Below are 25,207 nucleotides of genomic sequence, written 5' to 3' on the forward strand. Positions count from 1 at the left end.
CACTTAGATATATATGATTGACATTCAAAGTTAATTTTGTAGATAAGAAATATTATTTTTCTTATTTTCCTTTCTGGTAACATAATGAAATAATGCAAAAACTAAAATATAGATGTTTCTTCTACTACTTTTTCATTTCGTAGTGATTTCAAAATCAAATGTCATTTTTTTGTACCATTAAACCAAAAATAATCCATTTTCATTCATCTTGACAAACATATTATTTTTGAATTCATATTCATAATTTAAAATAATATTTTTTCTTTTTTAATATGTAAACAAAAGTTTCGATGATAATCCCTTCATTTAAATATTCAAAAAAATATCGCTCTTGTTTATATTTTGTAAAATATATAAAATATATGTTTTTCCATTCTATGTTTTTTCCATTTATACTTTACTCTTTTTTTCTTTTTAATCTTTTTCTTTATTTACTTTTATTTTTAATAACTATGTTTTAATTTATAATTATCAAGATTTAACTTTGAAATTTTTATAAACTTATTGGAACTTATTACCCTTTCATTTACTATCCATTTTTATTTATTTTTCAGATATTCCCTATTTTCATACTATAAAAAAACTTAATAAGTATGTGATTATCAATTTGATTATTTCTCATGTTTTGATGCCTACTTAAAACGGATTTTGTAAATTCCTAGTCCAAACTAAATATAATTCACTAAAGATTTTTATATCCAAACTACATATAATTCACTAACACAAACTTGCCTTCATTTTATCCAAAGTTCATTTTATCCAAAGTGCAGTTGGGGCAAAGTTTTGTATCTGCCACATGTCTATCTGCATGCATGCAACTCTAGTGCTATCTACAAGTCAGCAAGCCAGTTTATTATCCATCCCAACCTTGGGTTGATTCTTTCTTTCGACCAGCGGTTGGATTCTATCGTCCAGAACAGGCAGTCGATTATGGTGTAATCTCAGTCACCGGGGGAAATTAGCTCTGGAAGGGGGCAAGTTATGGTAAGGTTTGTGACCTAGACTACAAGATTACTGTTACTGTTTTTTGTTAATATTCTGTTGATATATCAGTGATCAATTTTTTTGGTTATATGTACGAAGTTTACAATCCAGCTAAGGCAAAGCCTGCCATAGATATAAGCTGATATAAAACAATCTTCACATCTAATAAAACATATTTCTATTTTTTTTCTTCCGAAAAAAAAGAAGTTTTCTTATTTATTTATCCCAATTTATTATCTTTTTGACTTATAATTTAGAGATCCATTAGCAATAATGTCCGCATTTTTCTGTTTTATGTATGTGGGTTTATTCATGTGACTGAAAACGAAATGTATCGTTATTTTTTGCACAGACATAATAAAGTTCTTATTCAGGGACTCAGCCAACCTGCCCCGGACTCAAAGGATTTGTGTTTCGAACGGCAATTTGGTCAATACTTTGTCGTTCAAACCATGGCTTGTTTCTGGAAGCAGCACTGGTAGTATTGGTGAAATCCTCAGTACAACACCGTTCGACTCATTTTCACCTTTTGCTGCGCCCTAATATTTGGCTCTATTTTTTGCAGAATTGACCGGAACATGTAAACATTACTTTCTCCAATTCTAATGTGTTGTTCAATGTGGACAAAACGATCCAATTCTTATGTGTGGTTGGATGTTGTTTGTAGGCAGAAGCAACAAGATATATTCAATGCTTTGGGATCCATGTTCGCAGCTATTATCTTTCTGGGCTTCTCTAATGTCGTCTCTGTCCAACCAGTAGTTGATGCAGAAAGGACAGTTTTCTATAGAGAAAAGGCAGCAGGGATGTCTCCCGCTCTTCCCTATGCTACTGCTCAGGTAACTATTTTTAAATTTCTTTGGTTAGGGCCGTTCGTATTTTTTTGGGTGCCTGTATTGTAATTTTTGGTGTGTGTATCATTTTTGTTGATGCCCTAAGATTTTCATTCTATACAGTTCTTCATTTCTTTCATCTTGTCATTTGCATGAAGCGCGATAAAGTCATATGCCTGCGGTAAATTTACCCAAAAATAATTATGAATTGAAGTTCTTAATTACTCAGCAATTATTTCCTTCCCACATTGTACAGAGTTTAGATTGGTATTTATCCAAAAATCAATTATTTGTTTTACATAGGTTAAAATAATGTAATCACCGGGTTTACATTGTTATTCACTTTATAATTTCTGAGTTCAATCTTTAATTATTTTTACCTATAACATTGTTGTCTTTATTTTAGATAGCAACCATTTTTCTATGTATAGTAAATAAGTTAATTTTACTCTTGTATAGGTGGAAGAAGCCATCAAAATTTTGTAACTTATTTTCAAGTTATTTTTATAACCCTCTTCACATTTGTTCCTTTAATGCTAAATTTTCTTTGTGTTATTTATCCAGTTCTTGTTTACTAATTATTAATTTCGTATATGCTTATTTCAGGTACCGATTTCTCTTTTGAACATAGCGTTTTCCTTTAACTTTTCCAAATTTGGCATGGCTTGATTTCAACTTATTCAACTCTTCCGCCACGTCTAAGGTACCCAAATTTTGGTTTCTCATTCTACATGGGTGTGATTTCTCTTGTTCGAAGAGGAATCTCCCGACTGTTAACCTCCGAAATGTTTGTTAATTGTTTTCTTTCACGTCTTTTGGGACATGTAGTTCCTCTGAAACATAATTATTTATAAAATGATATGAGCCTCTCATGTATTGAGTATTGTTTTCGATTATGAAGAAAACATTTAAGTTATATAATTATTTTTCTAATTACATGTTTCTTGAGGTTGGTTAGAGCTCTTCCAAATCTTGTCTCCATGTAATGATATTTTTAGATCATAAATGAAACTTTGTATAATTTTGGAAAACAATACCATTGTGTTTTCTTGTGAAAACAATGGTAAATATTGATACTTTTGTATTTTCGATCATTGTGTATCTAGGCTAGTTTATTATATTCGCAAAGTGAAGATTAAGAGTTATTACGTTAATCAAAATTTATTATATACATATTTTATTATTGTTTTGTATACATATTTACTCTTCAAAGTCGAACAAGGTTTTCCAATCCTGTATTACTAGGTGCGGTGTGTGTTGAAATAACACATATAGATAGACTTGTATACATAACCAATACCTATCTAGTTTCAACAAATACCTTCATGTTTAATTTCTCAATTAACACATTAAATGTCTACTATGTATGCGATTGTTTTCTTTAGCATAATTTCTAGTTTTCTTCCTTTAATAGTCCTCCACACAATATTTATGAATAAAAATATAACCATAAGTTTTCTACTATATAAAATTTATAAAATAAAACAAAACAATTAGCCCTTTTCTCTTTACAGTTCAAAATTCTCTAATAAAATTATAACTAACTCTTTTCCTTTTCTTTTACTATGAAAAATGAGTAAGTAAAATGTAACTAAATTATTTTCTTTCTTCTACATAGAATTTTCTAATGAAAAACATAATTATTTGCTTTTTCCAAAGAAAAAAGAACAATAGGTAAAGACACTGACTTCAAAATCAGTAGTTTGGGAAAACTAGTAGTTGAGTACTTGGCTCCTCTCAACATTGATATTGCATCCAACCATTATCCCCTCAAGGATATTGCTTCTCTTTAGCATTTTCTCTCACAATGAGCCAAAAGAAATCAAACACAATATTTTTATCAATTTCCAATCTACCACTCTTTTGTGGTTAGTAACTACCTCCACCTCACCAAAAAGTGGCAGGTAGTTGCTAGATCATTAATGAGATTTTGTTTCCCACTCCCAAATACAACCTCCTATTTTTTAGGGAAACAATTAATTGGTCAATTTCATAACTTCTCGATAGACAATTTGCTAAATTTTAATTTAAACATTTTATAAGCATATTCATTATATAAAATAATGTTTTAATTTAAATATCTTAATAAATTAATGTAATAGTTTACGGAAGTTCGATTTTTTTATTTTTAAATTAAAAGTTTTATTCTTAACAAATATTTAGACAGTAAATTATATTACAGTAGAAATATAATATTCGTATCACAAAGCACAAAACTGAGTTTTATGTTGGATGGAATGTGATTGCCGCACCCACCAAACTCTTCATTAATCACATTTGGTCATCCAAAGGCAAAGTTAAATATGGTTTCTGCAAGGTTGCCACCTCCTCTAAGTTCCCTGCAGACCCCGGCAGGGACTACCGCCACGGTAGTGACTCCTTGTTTTATGTTTTGTTTTTTTTTTCAATATTTTTTAGTATAGATTTGGTGTAGATTTTGTAAGTATAAATATGTATACTTGAATTATTTGATTTTTTTTAATTTGCATTTTGTTTGAAATTTGATAAGGTTTAATTATTTGTTTTTTTTTATTTTTTATTGTTAATTTTATTTAAATTTAATAAAAATAAAAATAAAATAATAAATTTTAATTTTATAATCGATAAATTTTAATTATTCAAAAAAAATCAAAATATGAATTCTCCTTAAATATATTTAAAAAAATAAAAATGGAATAACAAAAATTCATACTCTTATTTTTTTTTAACCCACCAATTTTAACTTTGGAAAATTAAAAAAACAGATGATGATATTGCACCCAAATATAAAAAATATATAGTGTGACAATGATATCGCGGTTATACATTAAATATTAAATATGGCATGTTAAATTAAGTTAAAAGGCGTCGTTAATATTCCATAGACACCCTCTGCAAGAGAGTATTTTGGAGCAGACTGCCATATTGTTATTTGACTTTCAAACAATTTGTGTTCAACCATTCAATGCCATCAGGATCATAGGTTACAGACAGCCACATTGTTATTTTGACTTGTGTTCAACCATTCATGGCCTTTGGACCCTAGGTTATAGAAAAGGGCTAACCAGTCATATATTGGATATTTAATACCTTCAGAGCAGCACGCGACTTAACGCGATAACACGGAGCGACTTAATGCGGGAGCGGGCAAATTCGGCATTAAATAATATTTGCCCGCTCCGTGTTATCGGGCTAAATGGAGTGCTGCTCTGAGAGCATTAAATACCCAATATATGGCTAGTTAACTCCATCCCTAGGTTATATTTTCATTTTACTTTCAAACCATTTATATTTTCATTTGACTTTCAAACCATTTGCACTCAACCATTCAATGCTCTGTGCCTCCTAGGTCACAGACGGCCACATTGTCATTTGACCTTCAAATCATTGGCGTTCAACCAACCATTCAATGCCCTTATGTAACTAACTGCACCATGAAATCATTCCACCGTGAGCTAGCAGCTATTCAGTTATACTCAGCACTATTTTCTTGATCATGGCATTTATCAAATTGAGAAATGTGATAGTGATAGTGATCTATTCACACTATTTATCAAATTGAGAAATGTGATAGTGATCTATTCACACTTCTTGGAGAGCCCATAGTAGTTTCGTTGTTCTCGTTGAGTCTATAAATTGCAGGAGCAGCAACAAAGTACCGGGTCAAAGGCAACTACGGCAAAATATCTCCTGCAGATCAGAACCGGTCCCTCCATTCGCACAACATGAATTCCAAAAAACATTGGCCCAGAATGTTCCTGAAATCAAAGTCTTCCAATCAATTGCCAGAAACTTCTAATTTTTCAGCCATGAGGCCAACATATTCTGAAGGTCAGCAATATTTTCTCTTGCATGTCCAAACTAAATCAAGCTTGTATACACAGGAGCATACACAAATATTGTCCCAGTCATGTTTACATTTGCATAAACAAATATAGTACTTTCTCCGTCATCAGATTGATATAGGTAGTGACATAGGGATCCCAGCTAGTTTGATTACTCAAACTGTAATTTGATAACGCTAAGTTGGGGAATGGTTATTATTTTATGTTAATGATATAATTCTATAATATGTTGATAAATGTTGTTATAATAGCTTGGCATCTATAAATATTGCAATTGCATCTATAAATATAAATTGTTGTAATAGCTTTGAGTATATGAATATGGTTTTGTTGTCTTACAGCCGTAGGTACCAACCTCACTCTAACTCTCTGACCGTAATAAAAACTATTTTCTTTAGGTTTTAAAATGATGTGCCATTTCAATTAAAAGTCGCATGTACAGTAAAAGATTAAGTTTTGATAGAATTTCATACCGTAATTGGCAATATCGGTGAATATACCCTAATAGAGATTTGATATTAGTTTTCATAAATATTTTTTCCATACAGCAGGTGCATTGTCACGTAATTATTTGCGGGAGAAGGAAACGAGCATGCCCACAACAAAAAGATGGCATCCAAAACCAGAGCAGATCCAGATCCTGGAAGCTATATTCATTTCTGGCGTGGTAAACCCTCCCAGAGAAGAAATAAAAAGGATCAGAGCACAGCTCGAAGAATTCGGGCAAGTTGGTGATGTAAATGTGTTCTACTGGTTCCAGAATAAAAAGGCCAGAGGAAAGCGAAAGCGACATGTCCAAGATGCACTAAAGTCTAAACCTTGGCCCAAGGGTGCAAAGACCACATCTTCAACTGCATCAACATCAACAACATTAACGTCAACATCAGTGCAGTCTAAACCTATAACGGTTGGAAATCAAGCCCCCTCATCTTCTACAGGAGGGGCAGGGACAACAGGAAACAGCGGAATTTTGAATGAAGGTACATAGGCACTGATACTAGTGGAATAGTATTGTTACCATGTCTTAATTTCAAGCAGCCAACATATCATATACATATATTTGTGCTCTGTTGTGACACAATTGTTTTCATGTCTAATATTAAGCTCGGTCTGCAGGAGGTGTGCAGGAGGACTCCGTGACTAACGCTAACCGATCAATAATTGTATTCATCAATGACATTCCAATGGAAGTCCCCAAGGAGCCCCTGAACTTCAGGGCTTTCTTCGGGGATGATGCACTTTTACTCCATTCCTCTGGCGAGTTGGTGCTAGTGAATGAATGGGGATTCACCTTGGAAGGCCTGGAGCATGGAGCTAAATATTTCTTGGTATGCTATACATATTCCTTATGTTCATTTATATGGAATCAGCCTTAGTATAATTAAGTCTCAAAAAAATTAAATAAATATAGAAGTGTATTGGTCTGATCTGAGTGGCCTTATGGGTATATTTCTCGATATTAAATCTAGAAATGTATTGGTTTGATCTGAGTGGCCTTATGGGTACGTTTTTATTCTATTTTTGCAGATATGAAGGCTATTTTATCAATGGTGGATCTGCTTTCCTGGTTCAGCTTCTCGTTGAACACTGTTGCTTTTGCAGCAAAATTCTCTGTTACTGTTAGATTCGACACTTCGGATTTGATATATCGAGGCTATATGTTTTATTTATTTATAAATTGATATTTTATATTCTATGGTACCAAAACAAAAGGCCTGTGGCACCGTACGGCATTAGTTTAAATCATTTTTGTTATGCTATGGACCTCATCAGGATCACGGGGCCCAAAATTGGTTGGCTCACGTGCTGAATTATTAGTCTATATTAATGGACGCTAAGTAAACAATTCAGGTGCACAAAGTTTTAATTATGCGCCTTCCAAATCCCTAAGTTTGAAGTCTAATTCCTTGGAAACATGTGTGAACTGTGAAGTATAGGTTGAATCATAAACAAAAATAAATTATTACATTATTATGTTTCGTTATTTTTTATCAACCATGGTTGGTTTATCATAATCACGGAGGATTAATAGATCATAATTGATTATGGTTGATTTTGGTTTATTATGTTTAAATATAGTAATGGTGGATAGTAGAGTATGGTTAATAGATCTTTGACTTTGGGTGACTATGGTTGTTTATGTTAAACTAAAATTGTTTATGATACCTTATAATTGAGTATGGTTGACCATGTCGCATATAGTTGATTGTAGTTGACAGTGGTTCACCATGTTCAACGTAGGAGAAAAAGGTTGACCATGGAGTATTATAATTAGCCATGTTAATAATGGCCATGGTGTACTATAATTGGCCATGTTGATAATGATTAACCATGTTCATTATGGTTGAATATGTTGATGATGATTGACCATGGCTTGACCATTTTACACATCACTGACCTTGGTTGAGTATGGTTAAATATAGTAAGTTATAGTTGACAATAGTTGACCTTAATTTCTAATTGAGGTTTTTGTGATCCATATTGAATTAAGAAGAAACTTTCAGTAGAAATCACATAAGAGCGTTTTTGTTCACACGTTTCGAACCGTCTAGTGTGGTTCATCGTCAGGACAATATAAAGAGACGGATCTAGGCAAAAGCTTAAATAGAAAGCAATGTAGAGACACCTGGTTCAGATAACCGCTATAAAAATGGCTAGTTTATGGGTGTGTATATGTCAATAATAAACAAGTAGTATATATATATATCATTTAGTAATAGGTTAAATTTGAATAGAAAAAGAATAAAATAAAACAAAAGTCAAACTTTAAATAACAAGCTAGGTCAAAAAAAATAAAAGAAGCCCTATTACTAAATAAATGAATCAAGAACCTATAATAACTAAAAAATCCTTATTAATTTAATGAGAAAAATGCCAAAATCAAAAAATAATCATAACAATAAAATTATAATTATAATTATAATTAAAGAAAGACTAAGAAACAAAGTCAACTATAAAATAAGGAGCCAAGGCCCTACAGATAATTCAAGAAATTAATAACCTAAATAAATTCTAACAAAAATCCAAGCTAAGAAAGATCAAGACGATAAAACTATACTTAAACAAGGTGGTAAAAACAAATCCAAAAAACTTATTAATGAAAACTTTGGGAAACACCTCCTTTTTATCCAAGGGACCACTCACAAGATTGCAAAGATCTTAATGAAACATAAGGTTCCCTCAGCCTTTAGGCTTCTAAATACCATCTGAAGTTCCCTAAGATTCGTCAAAGACCCGGTGGACCCTAAATATATGAAAGGTGTTTATGTTACCCCTTGCTCTTGTGGGACTCCTTACATAGGTGAGACCAATTGCTCAATTAATCAAAGGATTCATGAGGACGCCACTGACATTAAGAATGGTAGGGCCCGCTCCTCTACTTTGGCGAAGCATGCTGATAAATCTAAGCATCACATATGCATTGAGGGTGCCCAAGTCATTGCCAGGATTAGTCATTTCCATCATTGAAAATTTAGGGAGGCCCTAGAAATTGAAAAAAGATCCAATAATTTGAATAGAGATGGTGGTTGGAATATTAGCATAAGTTGGGTCTCCATCCTATCTTCTTAATTTTTAATTTTTTTATTTTTTATTTTTTTATGTGTTTGTTTTTTTGTTTCCCAAAGTTTTTGTTAATGAGTTTTTTGGATCGGTTTTTACCACCTTGTTTAAGTATAGTTTTATAGTCTTGATCTTTCTTAGCTTGCTTTTTTGTTAGACTTTATTTAGGTTATTAATTTCTTGAATTATCTTTAGGGTCTTGACCCCTTATTTTATAGTTGACTTTGTTTCTTAGTCTTTCTTTAATTATAATTTTATTTTATTTTTATGTTTATGATTATTTTGGCATTTTGGCATTTTTCTCATTAAATTAATAAGAATTTTTTAGTTATTATAGGGTCTTGACTCATTTATTTAGTAATGGGTCTTGATTTCTTTTATTTTTTTACCTCGCTCCTTATTTAAAGTTTGACTTTGAATTTTTTTTATTCTTTTTCTATCCAAATTTAGCCTATTACTAATAATTAATGTTATCTATATATATATATATATATATATATATATATATATATATATATATATATATATATATATATATATATATTACTTATAAAGTAGTCATTTTTATAGTTGTTATGGGAACCAGGGGTCTCTACATCGTTCTCTATTTAAGCTTTTGCCTAGATCTCCCTCTTCATCGTATCCTGATGATGAACCACACTAGATGGTTTGAAACGTGTCGGCAAAAATTATCCTATGTGATTTCTACTTAAAGTTTCTTCTTAATGGTTGTCCTTGTTTAACTATTGTAGACTATAATTGATTAGATTTACAATGATTGATTATGTTTAACCATGCTTGACTATGTTGACCATGGTTGACAATGCTTAACCATGTAGATCATGGTTGACCTTGGTTTGACCATGTTTTCCCTTTGTTGTCCATAGGTGACCATGGTAGTCCATGTTAAGTATAGTTGGGCATGGTCAACCATGGTTGGTCATGGATAACCATGGTTGACTATGGTGATATATATTTGACTATGGGTGAATATGGTTAACCAACCTTGTCATCATTTAACTATAGATGACCATGTTGACCATGATTGAATATGGTTTTGTCATGTTTGACCTTGGTTGACCAGGTTGGCCATCTTGACCAAGTTGACCATGGTTGCTCATGTTGTCTATGATCGACTATGATTGACCATGGATGACCATGGTTGACTGTGTTTGATCATTGTCAACAATTAGTTAGTCATGGTTAGTTATGGTTTTGCTTGTCACATTACAAATTTGATATTTATTCATTGCATTGTCACATTATTTTTTGGTCTAGTTACGATGTTGTTTGTTGTTCATCGTATTACAAAATATATTGTTGTTTGTCATATTTGCAATGTCATTTGTTGTTTATCACATTGTGATGTCATTTTTTGTTCATTACATTGCAATGTTTGTTGTTTTTTACATTGCGATGTCATTTGTTGTTCGTGACATTGCAAAGCATATTATTGTCCATCACATTGCAATGCCAATTTTTGTTTATTACATTGTGACATCATTTCTTGTCCAATTGGAACGTCATTTGTTTTCCATCACATTACAACATCATATTTTATTCATCACATTGTGACATTGTTTGTTGTTTGTCAAATTATGATGTTAAAATGTGATGTTGTTTTTTGTCCATCACATTGCAACATTGATTGTGTTAATCACATTGCGACTTCAATTTTCATTTATTAATAATTGGGTTAATTTCTATTAATTAATATATTGACTTCTACTAATATTTATTAATGTTTATTAGCATCTACTGATGTTTGTATATAAATGTTTACTAATGTTTAAACTATGTTCATACATTAATGTGTCTAATTATTCTTATGTATAGTTATAGTTATTGATGTCTAATATTTAGATCATTCTAGTTTTATGTATGGTTCTACTCTCATATTTAATTCAAAAGTTATCTCTCTAATTTAATAAAACAACCATTGAGTATAATTTATTGATAAATCATATTTATATAAACCATTACTGAAGTGGTGGACTACTAATTTTTATATAGTTAATTACCATTATAATAGGCTAATAGACCTATATTTGTATTCATAGATATTAATATAATACTATATTATTTGATAAATCATATTCATCCTAGTGAACATTCATCCTTATCAAAGTTTATATATATATATATATATATATATATATATATATATTTTAATAAAATAATTATTAAATATGACGTATAATTTATTGATAAACTATATTTATATATGACTTATTGGTAGACTATATATTTATATAAATTATTAAATAGTAATTAACTAATGTTATATAACTATGTTTACTCTTTTTATATTAAGTTATAATTCTATGGTATTTATAATGGAAGAACTTTATAACAATTAAGTTTATTGTTATTATTGAAAAAATTTATTGTTATTCTCCGTTATTATTGTAAACAATGATATTGTTATTCTTTATAGTTATGGTAAAGTATCTCGTTGTTATTATAATTATTATTGTGAAATGTATTATTATTATTGTAAATGGAAAATTGTGTTGTTATGTTTATTTATTTATTAATGTAGTATAAATTTTATTAAATATGAATTATTATTGTAAATTATTATTTATTTTAATAGATTTATTTATAAAATTTACAATTTTTATATATTTACTAAAATTTTAATCAGAGTAAATATAATTAAATTTATTATAAATAAATTCTAATCACTTTATTTAAAAAAAAAAAATTCTATAATTACTTTTTATTTAATAAATTTTATTATTTTTATTGTTATTTTCAATAAAAAATAAGCAATAATGGAAAACCATTGTAAATTTTTATTTACTCTATTCAATTTCTTCATAAAGTTTATTGTCTTTATGGTTATTTTCATTTATCACTGTTAATGTTATTCTTTGTGGTTTATCATAGTAAACCATGAAAATATTATTCTTTATAGTTTACTCCTCCATCACATTGTAAAGTGTAAATTATATCTTGCTAAACTTATAAAATTTATTGTTCTTTATTGTTATTTTAGTTTATCATCGTAAACAACTATAATGTTATTCTCTATTGTTCCCTTGTTGTTATAATATTGTAAACTATAAACCAAATATAAATTCAATGTTAAACGAAATATCAATGTAAATATAGAAAAGTGCATTAACGAAATTGAATATTGAAATGAAATATTAACCTCTGTATTGAAACTTAAATGTAACTCCAGATAACTATTAAAAATTATATCATATAAAAATTTTGCTTCATACTTTAATGTATCAATTTTCCTACCAACATAATCAGCGTTACAAAATCATGATATGTTAAAAAATTAAACCAATAATTAGGTTAAAAAAGACAACGTATAATCATATAATAAATAAATTATACTTATATCAAATTTGATAATCAAAGGCACATCATGTTAATTCCAATTCCATGTAATAGTGATAACAAACACAAAACGCTAGGTTGACAATCTACCCAACATCACTTAAAAATTAGCGTTGCAATCCACCACTATAAGCCTCCAACCATCACTTGAAAATTCAATTCCAATCCACCACTATAACCATTTCAAAGAATCTCAATTGTGGTGCAATTTCAAAGACTCTTGGTCCTGTTAATGCAATTTCAATTGCAATATTTGTGGGATGACTTTAGTATGGTGCCATTGCAATAGCTCCAATAATTTAATAAATTAACATGGAAGTCAAGATGGACTTTAGATATATATCTATATATATGTATGTATGTATGTATGTATGTAAATACATACATACATACATATATAGATATAATGCTGGAAAGGTTGTTTAAAAATTAGATAGATTTTATATATGAATACTTTCATAATTTAAAGCACAGGATATCAAATATTTCAAAATGTAAGCATACAATACTACCCAACATTCACCATAGGACCTCTTCTATCTAACATGCACGCTCTACGGCTCTTCTTGGCACAACATCAAAGGCCCTTCCATTTTCCTTTCATATGGCTAAGGTCCAAGAAATTTATACTATCCACCTATGCTAGAATAGGAAGTTGTCCTTCATTAAAATTTCAATTTTAATATTAATCAACTGAAATCTGAAAAGGTCAACTAAAATTTGGTCACTAAATTACCATATGGTTTGTTTATAGCTTGTTTAGTAAATGTGTTTAATAAATTTTCATCCATATGATTGTTTACTAATGAAACCAGTGAAGGTGCAAAGATTTTACTCACTAACATTGTTGCAACCACTACTATATGTTTTTAATGCTAGTAACAAAATGTCAAACCTAGGAGAAATATGGAGAAACCCTTTTCATATGTGATTAGCTTATTACTTTTTCTTTCTTAAATTATTTATTTGTATTTTTATAGAGTTTAAGCATAAATTGCATAAGAAATAACACCAGTAAAATTATTGCAAAATGATTCCAAACACTAAAATTCCAAAAGCCACATATATATATGACATTCTCTTCCTTTTAAAAAGAGATGAGACATTCTATTCACGAACAAAATTGACATTAGATATATATGTGAAACAAACTCGACATCAGATATATATATATATATATATATATATATATATATATATATATATATATATATATATATAGACTTTAACTTCACCATAAGCTTTATAGCTGGTGCGAAGATGCGAAGTCCGCCTCCAATAACCCTAGGACTTCCAACTTTGTACCGATTGTTCAATAGCATTTTGCTCATGTCAGTCGCAAAGGTTCTTAGAGATCGGATCTGATTTGGGGAAGAATGTTTTTTCAACTTCCCCCTAGGCATTGTAACCCAATCAAGATTGTGAGCCTTCCACGTCTGAGTTTTTTCCAAAAGTTCATTTTCGAGTTGTAAGACCTAAAAAAAATTGTTTTTCACTGGCCGACCGATCGTGATGGCTAGTCTGGCCCAGGATAGCTAGTGCTCTCAAGAGGTCATGGATTTCAATATCTTAGTGGAAAATGGCCCTAAGTTTCAAAAGGCCCTTCTTCCAAGTTTGTGAACAAGATTGATGAGATCCCAAAAAATGTGATCTAGACTCCTCAAGCAAGATCAAGGGCTCTTCAACTTGTAAATTGGGGTTTGATTGGGCAATTCAAGGGTCTATGGCCCTCACCTTGATCTATCGGATCTTACATAGAAACAAACTAAAATCCCAAGATGAAGGGGGAGGTGGTTTCCACTTTGATCTATTAGATCTTAAATAGAAACAAACTAAAAGCCCAAGATGAAGGGGGAGGTGGTTTCTTCCTTTGTAGAAAAGGGTTTTTTAACATTTTATTTTGAACTCAAGGAAGATTGAGATTTGATTTTCAGAAGTAGGGCTTGATCCATGGAATCCAAACTTTAACCTCAAGGTCAAGGTCAAGGTCAAGTTGTTGGAATGATGTCACCTTTAGACTCATTGGAAATTATTTGGGAAAATTGTGATATCCTCATAAACATTATGGGATAGGTCAAGTTGCTAGAATGATGTCACCTTTAGAGGGCTAGGTCAAGTCGCTAGAATGATGCCACCTTTAGAGGGCTAGGTCAAGTTTCTAGAATGATGTCACCTTTAGAGGGCTAGGTAAAGTTTCTAGAATGATGCCACCTTTAAACTCCTTGGAAATTCTTTGGGAAAATATCTTGACTGTGCAAAACCCCATGAAGGCTTATTTGCATGTGCCTGAACTTTTGTTGAATTGGATTTCGAGGAGGGGCTTCCGACAGCAATAAATTGTTGCATGGATGATAAGACATACCTCCAGGAAGTGGATTATGACTAAATCCCATTCAAGTGCCAAATTTTCCATGAATATGGAAATTTTACCAGAAATTCAACCAAATCTCCAACCACTCAAGAAAATCAGAGAGAACAAGGGGATGAATGGTAGCAATCTAAGAGAAGAAGAGGCCCCAATAGACAGAACAAACCTCAACAAGGAAAACCAGCACAACATACCAAATGCACGTCAAATACCAATAATTCCATTGCAAATAAGGAAGGTTCTAGCCAATCAAGAAGTTGCAAAGTTAAGTCCAAAAAATATGAAAAACTATCATATCTAAACAAAGAACAAGGCCCCCTGCAGAAAGTTTCAAATCCATCTCTTCAAGCTACCTCCCATCAAAGTCCTGAAAAAACCTCAGCTAAGGAGAACAATCCATTAGAAGACTCCCATAACTCCACGGATGACTCGTCGAAAGAAGAGAAAGACACTTATCACTCCTCAAAGGAAGATACAAGCATGGTTCTGATAGCCAACCCAGCCGATGAGAAATCATAGGCTAAAAAAATTAAATGAATAGAAAGAAATATTTGGTGCACTGGGAGGAAAACTAATAGGGAAATCCAAAAGGAACAAGCATAAAATGACAAAGATATGGGATACCAAAGCACTATCACTTATCAATTAGAAAATATTGGAAGTAAAGAAGGGAAAAAAGGTTCAGGAACAAGGCCCTTGAAGGTGGAAACTCAACCTAAGAATAAGTAATGAATAATATTGTCTCCTGGAATTGCAGGGGCTTCAGAACTAGCAAACGAATAGAAAAAGAAAAATATTTGATAATTAAATAAAATCTAGTTGTTTCCCTCTTCGAGGAGAGAAAAATTAATGAGAGAGATCTCTCATCCAAACAGAAGAATATTTGGAATAAAAGCCTTCACCTTATAGTCAGTTCTCGGGGTGCATCAAGAGGCTTATGTACCTTATGGGACCTTGATCAATTAAGTTCTTGAACATTTGTAAGCCACAACATTGGATAGTGACCTCCTTCAAAATTTTGGCCCTCAATCAAGTATGCACTGTGATTAACCTTTGCAATCCTATCCATTTTAAAGAAAAGCAAGAATGTTGGCAATCCCTTATGGATTTAAAAAAAATAGGATATGGAGATAATTTCATTATTGGAGGCGATCTCAATACGATCATCCATTAGAAGGAGAAGAGAGGAGGATTTGTAGTTAGATATCAATTCCAAGAATATAGGGAAGATCTTATAAACTCCTTGCACCTAATAGATATTAACCCCCCCTGACTCCGCTTCACTTGGAATAATAAGTGGTCTAGATCTGGGCACAAAGTAGAGAGATTATATAGGTTCTTGGCCTCTGAAAAATTCCTCTCTTTGAACCTAGTTCTTCAATCCCTTATCCTCCCTTGGAATGGATCTGATCATAGTCTTTTCTCACTTAAAATTATCCCCTCTCTGAATTATGGCCCTATTCTCTTTTTATTATGAGCTCTCTCGCTCCAGTCTCCAGGGTTCTCAGAGGTTTTCACATCTTCCTGGTCGCAATGGGTGGATGGCAACCCAATCTGTATTTGGGAATCCAAAATCAAGAGCTCAAAAGGGACATCAAGCAATGGCTAAAAAATAGGAAAAAAGACAACCAAATCTCTTGTATAGCTATAGAAAAAAAAAGAATATATTCATACTCAAATGGAGACAAAATATGTCTCATAGGATCCGTTGCAATAAGAAGTGAAAACATTCAATTCTTACCACACTCTTCTAAAACATGAAGAACAGTTATGGTGTTTAAAATCATGAAGTGTCTAGTTAAAAGTAGGAGAAAGGAATACAAATTCTTTTCATAATCAAGCAAAGAACGGGGAACATAAAAATAACATCTTAGAAATCCAATTTCAAGGACAAAAGCTTGACGATTTCCAAAAAATCCAAGAGAGTCTGTATGACCACTTCAGCAATATGTATAAATCCCTAGACCAAATAAACAAAGAAGCAAAGATTTTCATGCTACACCATGTTCTAGAAATAGTTAAAGAAGAAATGAATTCTCTTATTATATCTCCCCTAATGGTCCAAGAAATAAAACAAGTTATTTTTCATTCCATCAAGATAATGCTTTAAGCCCATACGGTTTCCCTGCCCTCTTCTATCAGTGATTTTGGGATTTAATTCAAAAGGATTTGGTCAGAATGATTGGATATTAACTCAAGAATATTTTCGTGGGAGGGGGAATAAACTCCTCTTTCTTGTTCCTTATCCCAAAGAGGCAACCCCTCCTCCTTTGTCTCATCCCATTTTCCTCTGTAATGTTTCCTATATGATAATATTTAAACAATTGGCAATGCAACTCAAGAAATTTCTCCCCTACATTATGTCTGATAACCAAGGAGGATTTGTTCCAGGAAAGCATATTATAGATAATGTTATTATGATCCAAGAAGAAATAGATTCCAACTGGAGAAAATGTGATCAAGGCATGACTATAAATCTTGACATGGAAAATTATTTTGATAGGCTCAATCACAGCTTCCTCTTCAAAGTAATGAAAAATGGGCTTTCATGAAAGGTATATCCAATGGGTGGATCTTTGTATTACCTCCCCTTGCATTTCCCCTCTAGTCAATGAGAGGGGATATCATTTCTTTAAGGCCTCCCGGGGACTTAGGTAAGGATGCCCTCTCTCTCCATTTTTGTATATTATAAAGGTCAATTATCTGAGAAATCATTTGGAGCATGAAAGAAGAACTGATTGGTTGTTGGGAATTAGATTCTTGTCTAGCATGAAAAGTATTAGCCATGACCAATTTGTAGATGATATGGTCCTGTTGGGAGGAGTATCAGTAGTGATATCCAAAATATATAAAAGGATCTTGGAAAAATTCCTTACATCTGCTAGACGAATGGTAAATGATGCTAAATCTCAAGTTTATTCCTAGAACATCAACACAAGTTGTCAAAATAAAATTGCAGACATGTTGGGTTTTAAGGTGGTGGCAACTTGGAAGGATTTCAAGTACCTGGGAATTCCAATTATTTAAATAAATATTCCTCTACGCCATGGAATAACATCTTGGACAAAATAAAAAAATAAAATGGAGAATTGGGGATCTTGGTGGCTTAATCTGGAAAGTAGGGTCATTCTCTCCAAAAACCTGAAACCTTAGAAATGGAGAACCAATCAAGTTGTGGGAGGACTCAATTCTCCATCATAGGTTGTCAGAGCAAGAGGAGGAACTTCAGCACCTTATGGACACTCTATGACAGAAAGGTATGATCACTCTGACCCACATATATCTTTGGAAAATTGAAGGTATTTGGATGGATTGGAATTTGGGGGAACTCCCAAACCACATTAAGCCTCTCGGTGATCTGCTAAAGAAGAAGTTGTTTGGATGCACCCCAATAAATCAGAACCTAGAGGAAAAAATTGGTTCGAAGTCATCATCATATTTTGTCAAAGAAGGCTATATGGAACTTCTTTTTCAATCTAGAACCCTGCCTAACTCCTCCATTTGGAACAAAATTTGGATACAAAATTCTCTCCCTAAAGTTAATATCTTTTGTTGTCTATTATCTCATAAAAATATATTAACTTTGGAAAATCTTAGAAATAATGGGATTCAGGGCCCCTTATGATTCCCTTTGTGTCAAAATCACAAGGAATCATCCCTCATCTCTTTTCCTTTCCTTACACTAAGGTTGTCCAGTCTATTGCCCTGGGCCCACTATTTCATAGAATTCAATGGCTTGTTAGCATCCTAAATTTCTTCTCCTCCTACCACATACATTACCTGGGCTCCTTTCAATCCAAATCTTATTTTAATTCTATCTAGATCACCCTCCCAATTTTTATTTGTTGGACGATACGGATCTCTCGTAACTTTGTTATCTTTAAAGAAACCTCTCTCTTGTCTAAGTTTGTAACAATCAATACCGTCTCACTTTGTCTTGAGCATATTCCTCTCAAAATTTACCCTTCTCTATATGATCTTGAGAATAAGTGGGTGGGTTCCCTCTCCTCCTCATCCCCACCCTTCTCTAGATGATCTTGAGAATAAGTGGGTGGTTTTCTCCTTGGCCCTTTCATTATATAAATATAGTTTCCCTCTGAAATAACTCTAATCCCTATCCCTACCCCTGAATCCCCTCTTCCCTCTTCTGCTTTTCTCCTTATTACCTTTGGAATTATGAAGAGTGTATTAAAGTTATACCTTATGTTAGCGCTCTCTTCACACTTGACGCGGTGATTGTTGTGAAACTTCACCATGCAATAACAATGCACTCCTTCTCCATGATTGGATTATCAGTATTCCCCTACCCTGGACCTTGAATCACCATCCTCTCAGGATAATGATAGAGCTCTTTGATAGAAGTACCAGGAAATTTAATTCTAATCTAGTGCACATCGTGTGACATGAAAGGGAAATTAATGTTAAATTTGGGCTAAGTCCTAGTCCGATTACATTCATGCTTGTATGTGTTCCTCCAAATTTTATATTCTCTCAGAATTTTGTGAATTTGGTTTTGGTGCAGGTTTTGGTTTCAAGTGTGGTGTTAAGGAGGTCAATTTTTCGGTAGCTCTACGAAGAGCTCTGCATCAAACCACGGCTTCCCCCTCTTTGTGGGTTGACTCTGTGGATTTTTCATTCAAGTTCATAGGAATTCTAGAGGTTTGGGCTCTCTGGCTCGAAAGCCACATCGGCATTGCCTGGAAAACCTTTCCTAGATTACCTGAGTTTGATTCATGCTCCTTTTCAAAAAGGTACAATTTTGTTTCATGTTTTCGCTTCAAATTTTGGAAATATTCTTGCACTGGTTGGTAATTCTAAAGGCCAATTTATAGGGGTTTCGAATAGTAATTCATTCTAGTTAAGAATTTCCAAGGCCTTTTTGGATGATACCTCGTCTATTCAGCAAGACCTCAGACCTTTGTGATGGTATTTAGTTCATGAAGGGAGTTGTACACTTGTGTACTTTAACTTGTAGTCGGCTCTAACTCCCTCATCGAATAATTCTGAAAATTATCATCTTGGTAAAGTTTATTTGGACCAGTAAAGCTATAATCTCTTTTAGATTGGATATAAATCCATTGTGGGAATTATCTAGCAGTTTCCCTTTGCTTTTGGTTTATGTCAAATTTTTGGTCAATGTTCCTCCATGAACTCAAATTTCAACTTAGAGGACTCCTCAGCAGAAAAACCCTTATTCTCAATGTCTGTCAGCACTTGAATCCCTCCACAGGGAAGATTATGACTTGCAGGTAAAATTTTGTCAACTATTTCACACCCAGGTGGATCAAAATGAGAAATTATTAATCCTTCAGAATCTGATTGCTCAGCTAATGAGGTAGATGCACTCCAAAACATAATTATGTAACTCAAATTGAGCAATGAAACTCCTACATGTACTGGTTAGAATCAGAATGAGCCTAGAAAAAGGTATATTGATCTTAATCGACCAGCAACATAGAGTGACTAGACCGCATGGATGTTTCCCCAAGGGTCTTTTATTTTTTTGTAATAAATTGTAATTAATTCCATAGCTAGTTTCCTAGTATTCCTTTTGATCCAAAGGATCAAAAATATGCTCAAAATTAAATTGCTTGAAATCTCCTGAAATCATTTCCACTTCGTATATCTCATCGTTTTGATTCCAACAACACTTGAATCACCTCAATCTGACACCATATGAAGAAGTTATCACATTCTGAAGTTTTTGGAAAATAGCTAAAATTTCAACTTGTAGGGTTTTACTGTGCAAGATACAGATGCCACGCGGAAATTTGTACAATGACATACTGTTGACATCATCTGATGATTGTTCAGTAGAGGAGGCAATCAGGGATTGACACATGGCATGCGCAAGAAGTTACATTTGGGTTTTTTTGATTGGTTGAATTAGGGTCAATCCCATTGTGCCACATGGCCCAATTAGAGTGCACCACATGGCCCGTTGTGGTTCATTAAAAAAAATATGGCAATCAACCACCTTTGGCGGAATAAAAACTGAGACCTCTAGTGCACAAGTCTACTGCCCAACCAATGGGCCACAAGTACCACTTGTTAACCATAGTCGGCAGGTTCTATTTAAGGTTGAACCATTTGTTGTTTGGCATTAACACCGGGCCAGCGGGCTAGCCTGCTAGGCCCGATGCTTGGTTATATGCCATACCCCATGACTATGGCACAGATAGCAGAGAGGGCGTGTAGGAGGGGCCAACGGCCCGTGATTACATTTGTGTGCACGTGACCGCAAGCAGAAAGTTTGGAGGGGTGGGGCATGTGGCACCTTGCCCACGCCCCAAGCCCAAGTCATATGCCAACACAATATTGGGAGCAGGGGACAGGGAGAGTGCATGGCCTATGGCCTACAACCCTCGATCTTGTGGGCTTCATGTGACCAAGCACACAAAGGTCAAGAGAGGGCTTCACCCCAATGAATAAATAAATTTAATTTTTACAACCACCACTAAGATTTGTGGATCGAACCTAGAATCTTCAAATTTCCAACTGAGCTCCCTACCAATTGGACTAGAATGACTTTGTTGCTCATTTTTTTAGAACGAGATAGTTTGTAGAATATTTTTTGTAGTGAAACTTCAAGGAGGCCTATCTTGGCGAACTTTTAACCTTTCTGAGCCCAAGAAGAGCCTAGAGAGGAGTTTTTGGGCATTCTAGATGTAATGGAAATGTTATTTTTGTAGATTGATACTTTTATGTTGATGTATTCAATCATTTGAGCATATAATAAAAAATTCCACCATTGGAAGCTAGGCCCGGAGACGTAGCCTAGGAGGGGTGAACTCTATTATCAATTTGTTGTGTTTGATGTTACATATTTGTCCCTTTTTAATTGTTCAAATTCTGCAAAATTTACTTTAGTTTGTGTACTTTTATAATCACGATCTATTGCCTAAAAGACATAAACTAGCTTGCAGATTTTTTTATGAAACCTTCACTTTTTAATTTTGGATTAGTCTGGTATCAAAGCATGGTTTTTGTGAAAGTTTGACAGAATTTGCAAGGTTTTTGAATGCTTACAAGGTCTACATTGAGAAGAGGAGAAGGAGTACTTGAATAAATTAACCCTCAAATTGGCTCAACGAGGCAACAAACTCCACAAGTACTGGCACATAAAGAATGACAAGGGTAAGTGTTGATGTCTGAGGATGAGTGAGCTTTTATAAAGGCTTTCTTTGATATGACGGAGATGGTGAAAGTGTTGTACAATGAGAGAATAGCAAGGTTGCAAGGAGAAATTTTGAATCTACCAAAAGGTGATGGTGGTAATGGGAGAAAGCCTCCCCCTCCTCCTCCTTCACCTCCATCTACACCTACATCCTCACCTCCTTCATCACATAAACCTACTCCTCCTACATCTCCAAGAGGACATGATAAGTCTCCTTTGATTAAGCTTGATGTCAAGTTTGAATTGCCAATGTACAATGGAGAAGTAAATTTTGAAAATTTGGATAATTACATTCATGAAATTGAATTCTTTTGCAGGATTCAAAATATTGATGATGATGTCACAAAGATCCAGCTTTATTCTCTTCCCTTGGAAGGTGCAACCCTCATCTGGTGGGAAGCCAGAACTCAAGTAGATTTGAAGAAAAGTGGTAAAATTATCTCTTCTTGGACTGATTTTATAGTTTCATTAAGAAGGCAATTTTATCCATTAGCTTACATGCAAAAAGAAATTATGGATTGGCAAAATTTTAGACAAGCTAAAGGTCAAAGTGTCCAAAGTTACACAAAATTTAGAAGAAAAGCTTTAATCTTGGGTGTTGATTTTACTTCGCAAGATACACTCCTTAAGTATATAGGTGGATTACATAGTTATTTGATACATATTATACTTATTTTTAATCCCACCAATCTAGATGAAGTATGCATTCAAACAAATCATTTAGAATCAAGAGGCAAGAATGTTCCTCAAAATTCCAGCAAGAAACCTTTTAAATATAGAGACAAAGGAGAGGGGAAGTTTAAAGGAAAAAGTAAGAATAATGTTACTGTCAAGAAAGAGGGAGAGAAACTTACTTGTAAAAATTGTTCAAAAGATGGCCATGATGAAGACCACTGATGGAAATTACATCTAGAATTGAGACCAAAGAAGTTCAATAACAAGGGGAAACAAAAGACTGTTGCTACAATGTCTCAAAAAGATCTAGGATCTGATTCATGTGTTGAAACCAAAATCACAGCCATGGGAATGAAAGGTATAGATTCTAATGCAAGCGCTAGTTCTTCTAGAAATCCTATTGAATGTCAAATGATAAAGAAATAAGTGAGGATTTCCATATTAGAGTCATTACAAAACATACAAAGGTTGATACATTATCTGATAGTGGATCTCAAGTAAATATTATCTCTAAAGAAATTGTCAAGAAACTTAATTTAGATACTACACCTCATGGAAAACCTTAACCTTTGGGTTGGGTATGTGATGATTCCAAATTACGAGTGACAAGAAAATGTAAACTCAAATTTTTCATCACTACTAATTTTATAGATGAGGTAGAGCTTGATGTTGTACCACTTGATATTTGTGGGATTGTCTTAGGGAGTCCATATTTATATGAACGAAAATTCATATTCTATTGTCATGAGAAAAAAATATCATATTTTCAAAGATGGATTTGAGTGTATTGTTAGAGAACACTGCAAGAAGATGAACTTATCTCTTGTTAGTGTTGGTCAAATGAAAAGGCTTGTGAATGCTAATAAGAATTTTGTGTTGTTGATGATTAAAGCTAAAGATATTGTTGAATCTTAAACTTTCTTAGGATGTGATTCTATAATCAAGAATGTATTGGTTGAAGGGTTTAATACTTATGAAAAGATATTTTAGGAACCTAAAGGATTACCTTCAAAAAGAGGAATCCAACGAGATTCAATTGCAACAAGATGCACTACTTCCAAATATTGGCATGTATAAAATGTCAGTTTTGGAGAATGCATAGATTAAGAGACAACCTCCCTAGTTCTACTATGTAACGCTTGATATTTTCTCTTGAGATCAGCATATCTCCCGTGCAGGCAGCTTGTATATATGTCTCTACGAATTCCTGCACCTCATTGTTGATTTCCTCCTGATTTTTTACGTGTCCAATCTCTCCTATAGAGGGGGGCCCATGTAGTTGGATCACTGATTCCAAATTGCTGGACAATTGTCTGTAGGAGGCCAGCACCCTCTCCGCATATTTGGTCAATTTTTCTCTAGACTGAACTTTGATATGAAGTTGGACCCTGGTATTTTGCATAGCAATCCAATCTTTCCTAGGGACTACTGTCGGGGCATCAGAGTATTTTTCAGACCACTCATGTATTTTATCTAAAGTGGTCATGGCCTCTTTGAGCATGGCAACCCTTTATTTTGAGTGAGTTTGAATGGTAACTATGGGTGTTATAGTGTGGTGTTGTTTTACCATTTCTTCATACACCACTACCATAGTCTCCCCCAAGATCTCTATTTCTGATGCGACTACCACCTGGAATTCAGTTGAGATTGTGTGTAATAAGCAAAGTGTCACATTTTCCTCCTCCATCCTTCTCTTCCCTTGTTCTGCAACGGTGGCCCTCTGCTCGGATGCGTATAGCCTGTTTTTCAAATCTGCAATTTTCTTACTCATCCAATCTACATTGTGTTCTATGGTGGCCACGAATGTTGTTCAGGCAGAGGCGATCATTTGATGATTTGTCGTGATATTTGGCACAATATCTATTGTCGTAGTTACTAACAATGGGTCGTTGGGGTTCCTGCTACAAGATTTCTTCCTCTCCTGTGTAATTTTTAGGTTTGCTTCATCAAATGTGATTTTAGTTAGATCTAGAACCTCTTCGTCTTGCTCTTCTTAGATGCCTAGCTCTCGAAGGGGAAGGTGTCCACTAGTGAGGGGAATAAAGGGAGGTACATCCAAAGGAGGAAGCCCACTTTGTTATGAGCCTGAGTCAACTGATTTTCTTGTCTCTCCTTGTTCATTTACCTTAGTTTCCCTTTCCCTATCTCTCCTAAGCTCCTCCTCATGTTGCCTCTTTTCCCCTTCTACTAGTGCCTGTTGCTTTTCTAGCTCCTCCTCCATGTTCTTCAATTCTTATTCTAATCTTTGTTGTTCCTCTTGTTTCTTCTTGACATCTTATTCTACTTGTCTCTACTTTTCAGCTTCTTCTTTCCTTTTCCTATCTATCTCATATTGTTCTCTTTTTTCTTCTTTCTGCCGCCTTTTCTCATCTTCTTGCATTTTCTTCTCTATCTCATCCTGCACTTTCCTTTCTTCTTCTTGTCACCT

The 25,207-nt window shown here is 33.4% G+C and overlaps 1 protein-coding gene across 1 annotated transcript; it reads left to right on the forward strand.

Moving 5' to 3' along the window:
• The first annotated feature begins 5,464 nt into the window (after positions 1–5,464).
• LOC149159142 (WUSCHEL-related homeobox 11-like) lies at positions 5,465–7,323 on the forward strand. Its single transcript, XM_089434202.1, has 4 exons — positions 5,465–5,627; positions 6,193–6,621; positions 6,758–6,969; positions 7,177–7,323. Exons 1-4 carry the CDS (start codon positions 5,522–5,524, stop codon positions 7,321–7,323), a joined length of 894 nt encoding a protein of 297 aa, XP_089290328.1. The 5' UTR covers positions 5,465–5,521.
• Positions 7,324–25,207: the final 17,884 nt, after the last annotated feature.

The sequence above is a fragment of the Pinus tabuliformis genome, chromosome 5_2, assembly GCF_031772625.1.
Source record: "Pinus tabuliformis cultivar Carrire ecotype Pingquan chromosome 5_2, CPIR1, whole genome shotgun sequence".
Classification (NCBI taxonomy): Eukaryota; Viridiplantae; Streptophyta; class Pinopsida; order Pinales; family Pinaceae; genus Pinus; species Pinus tabuliformis.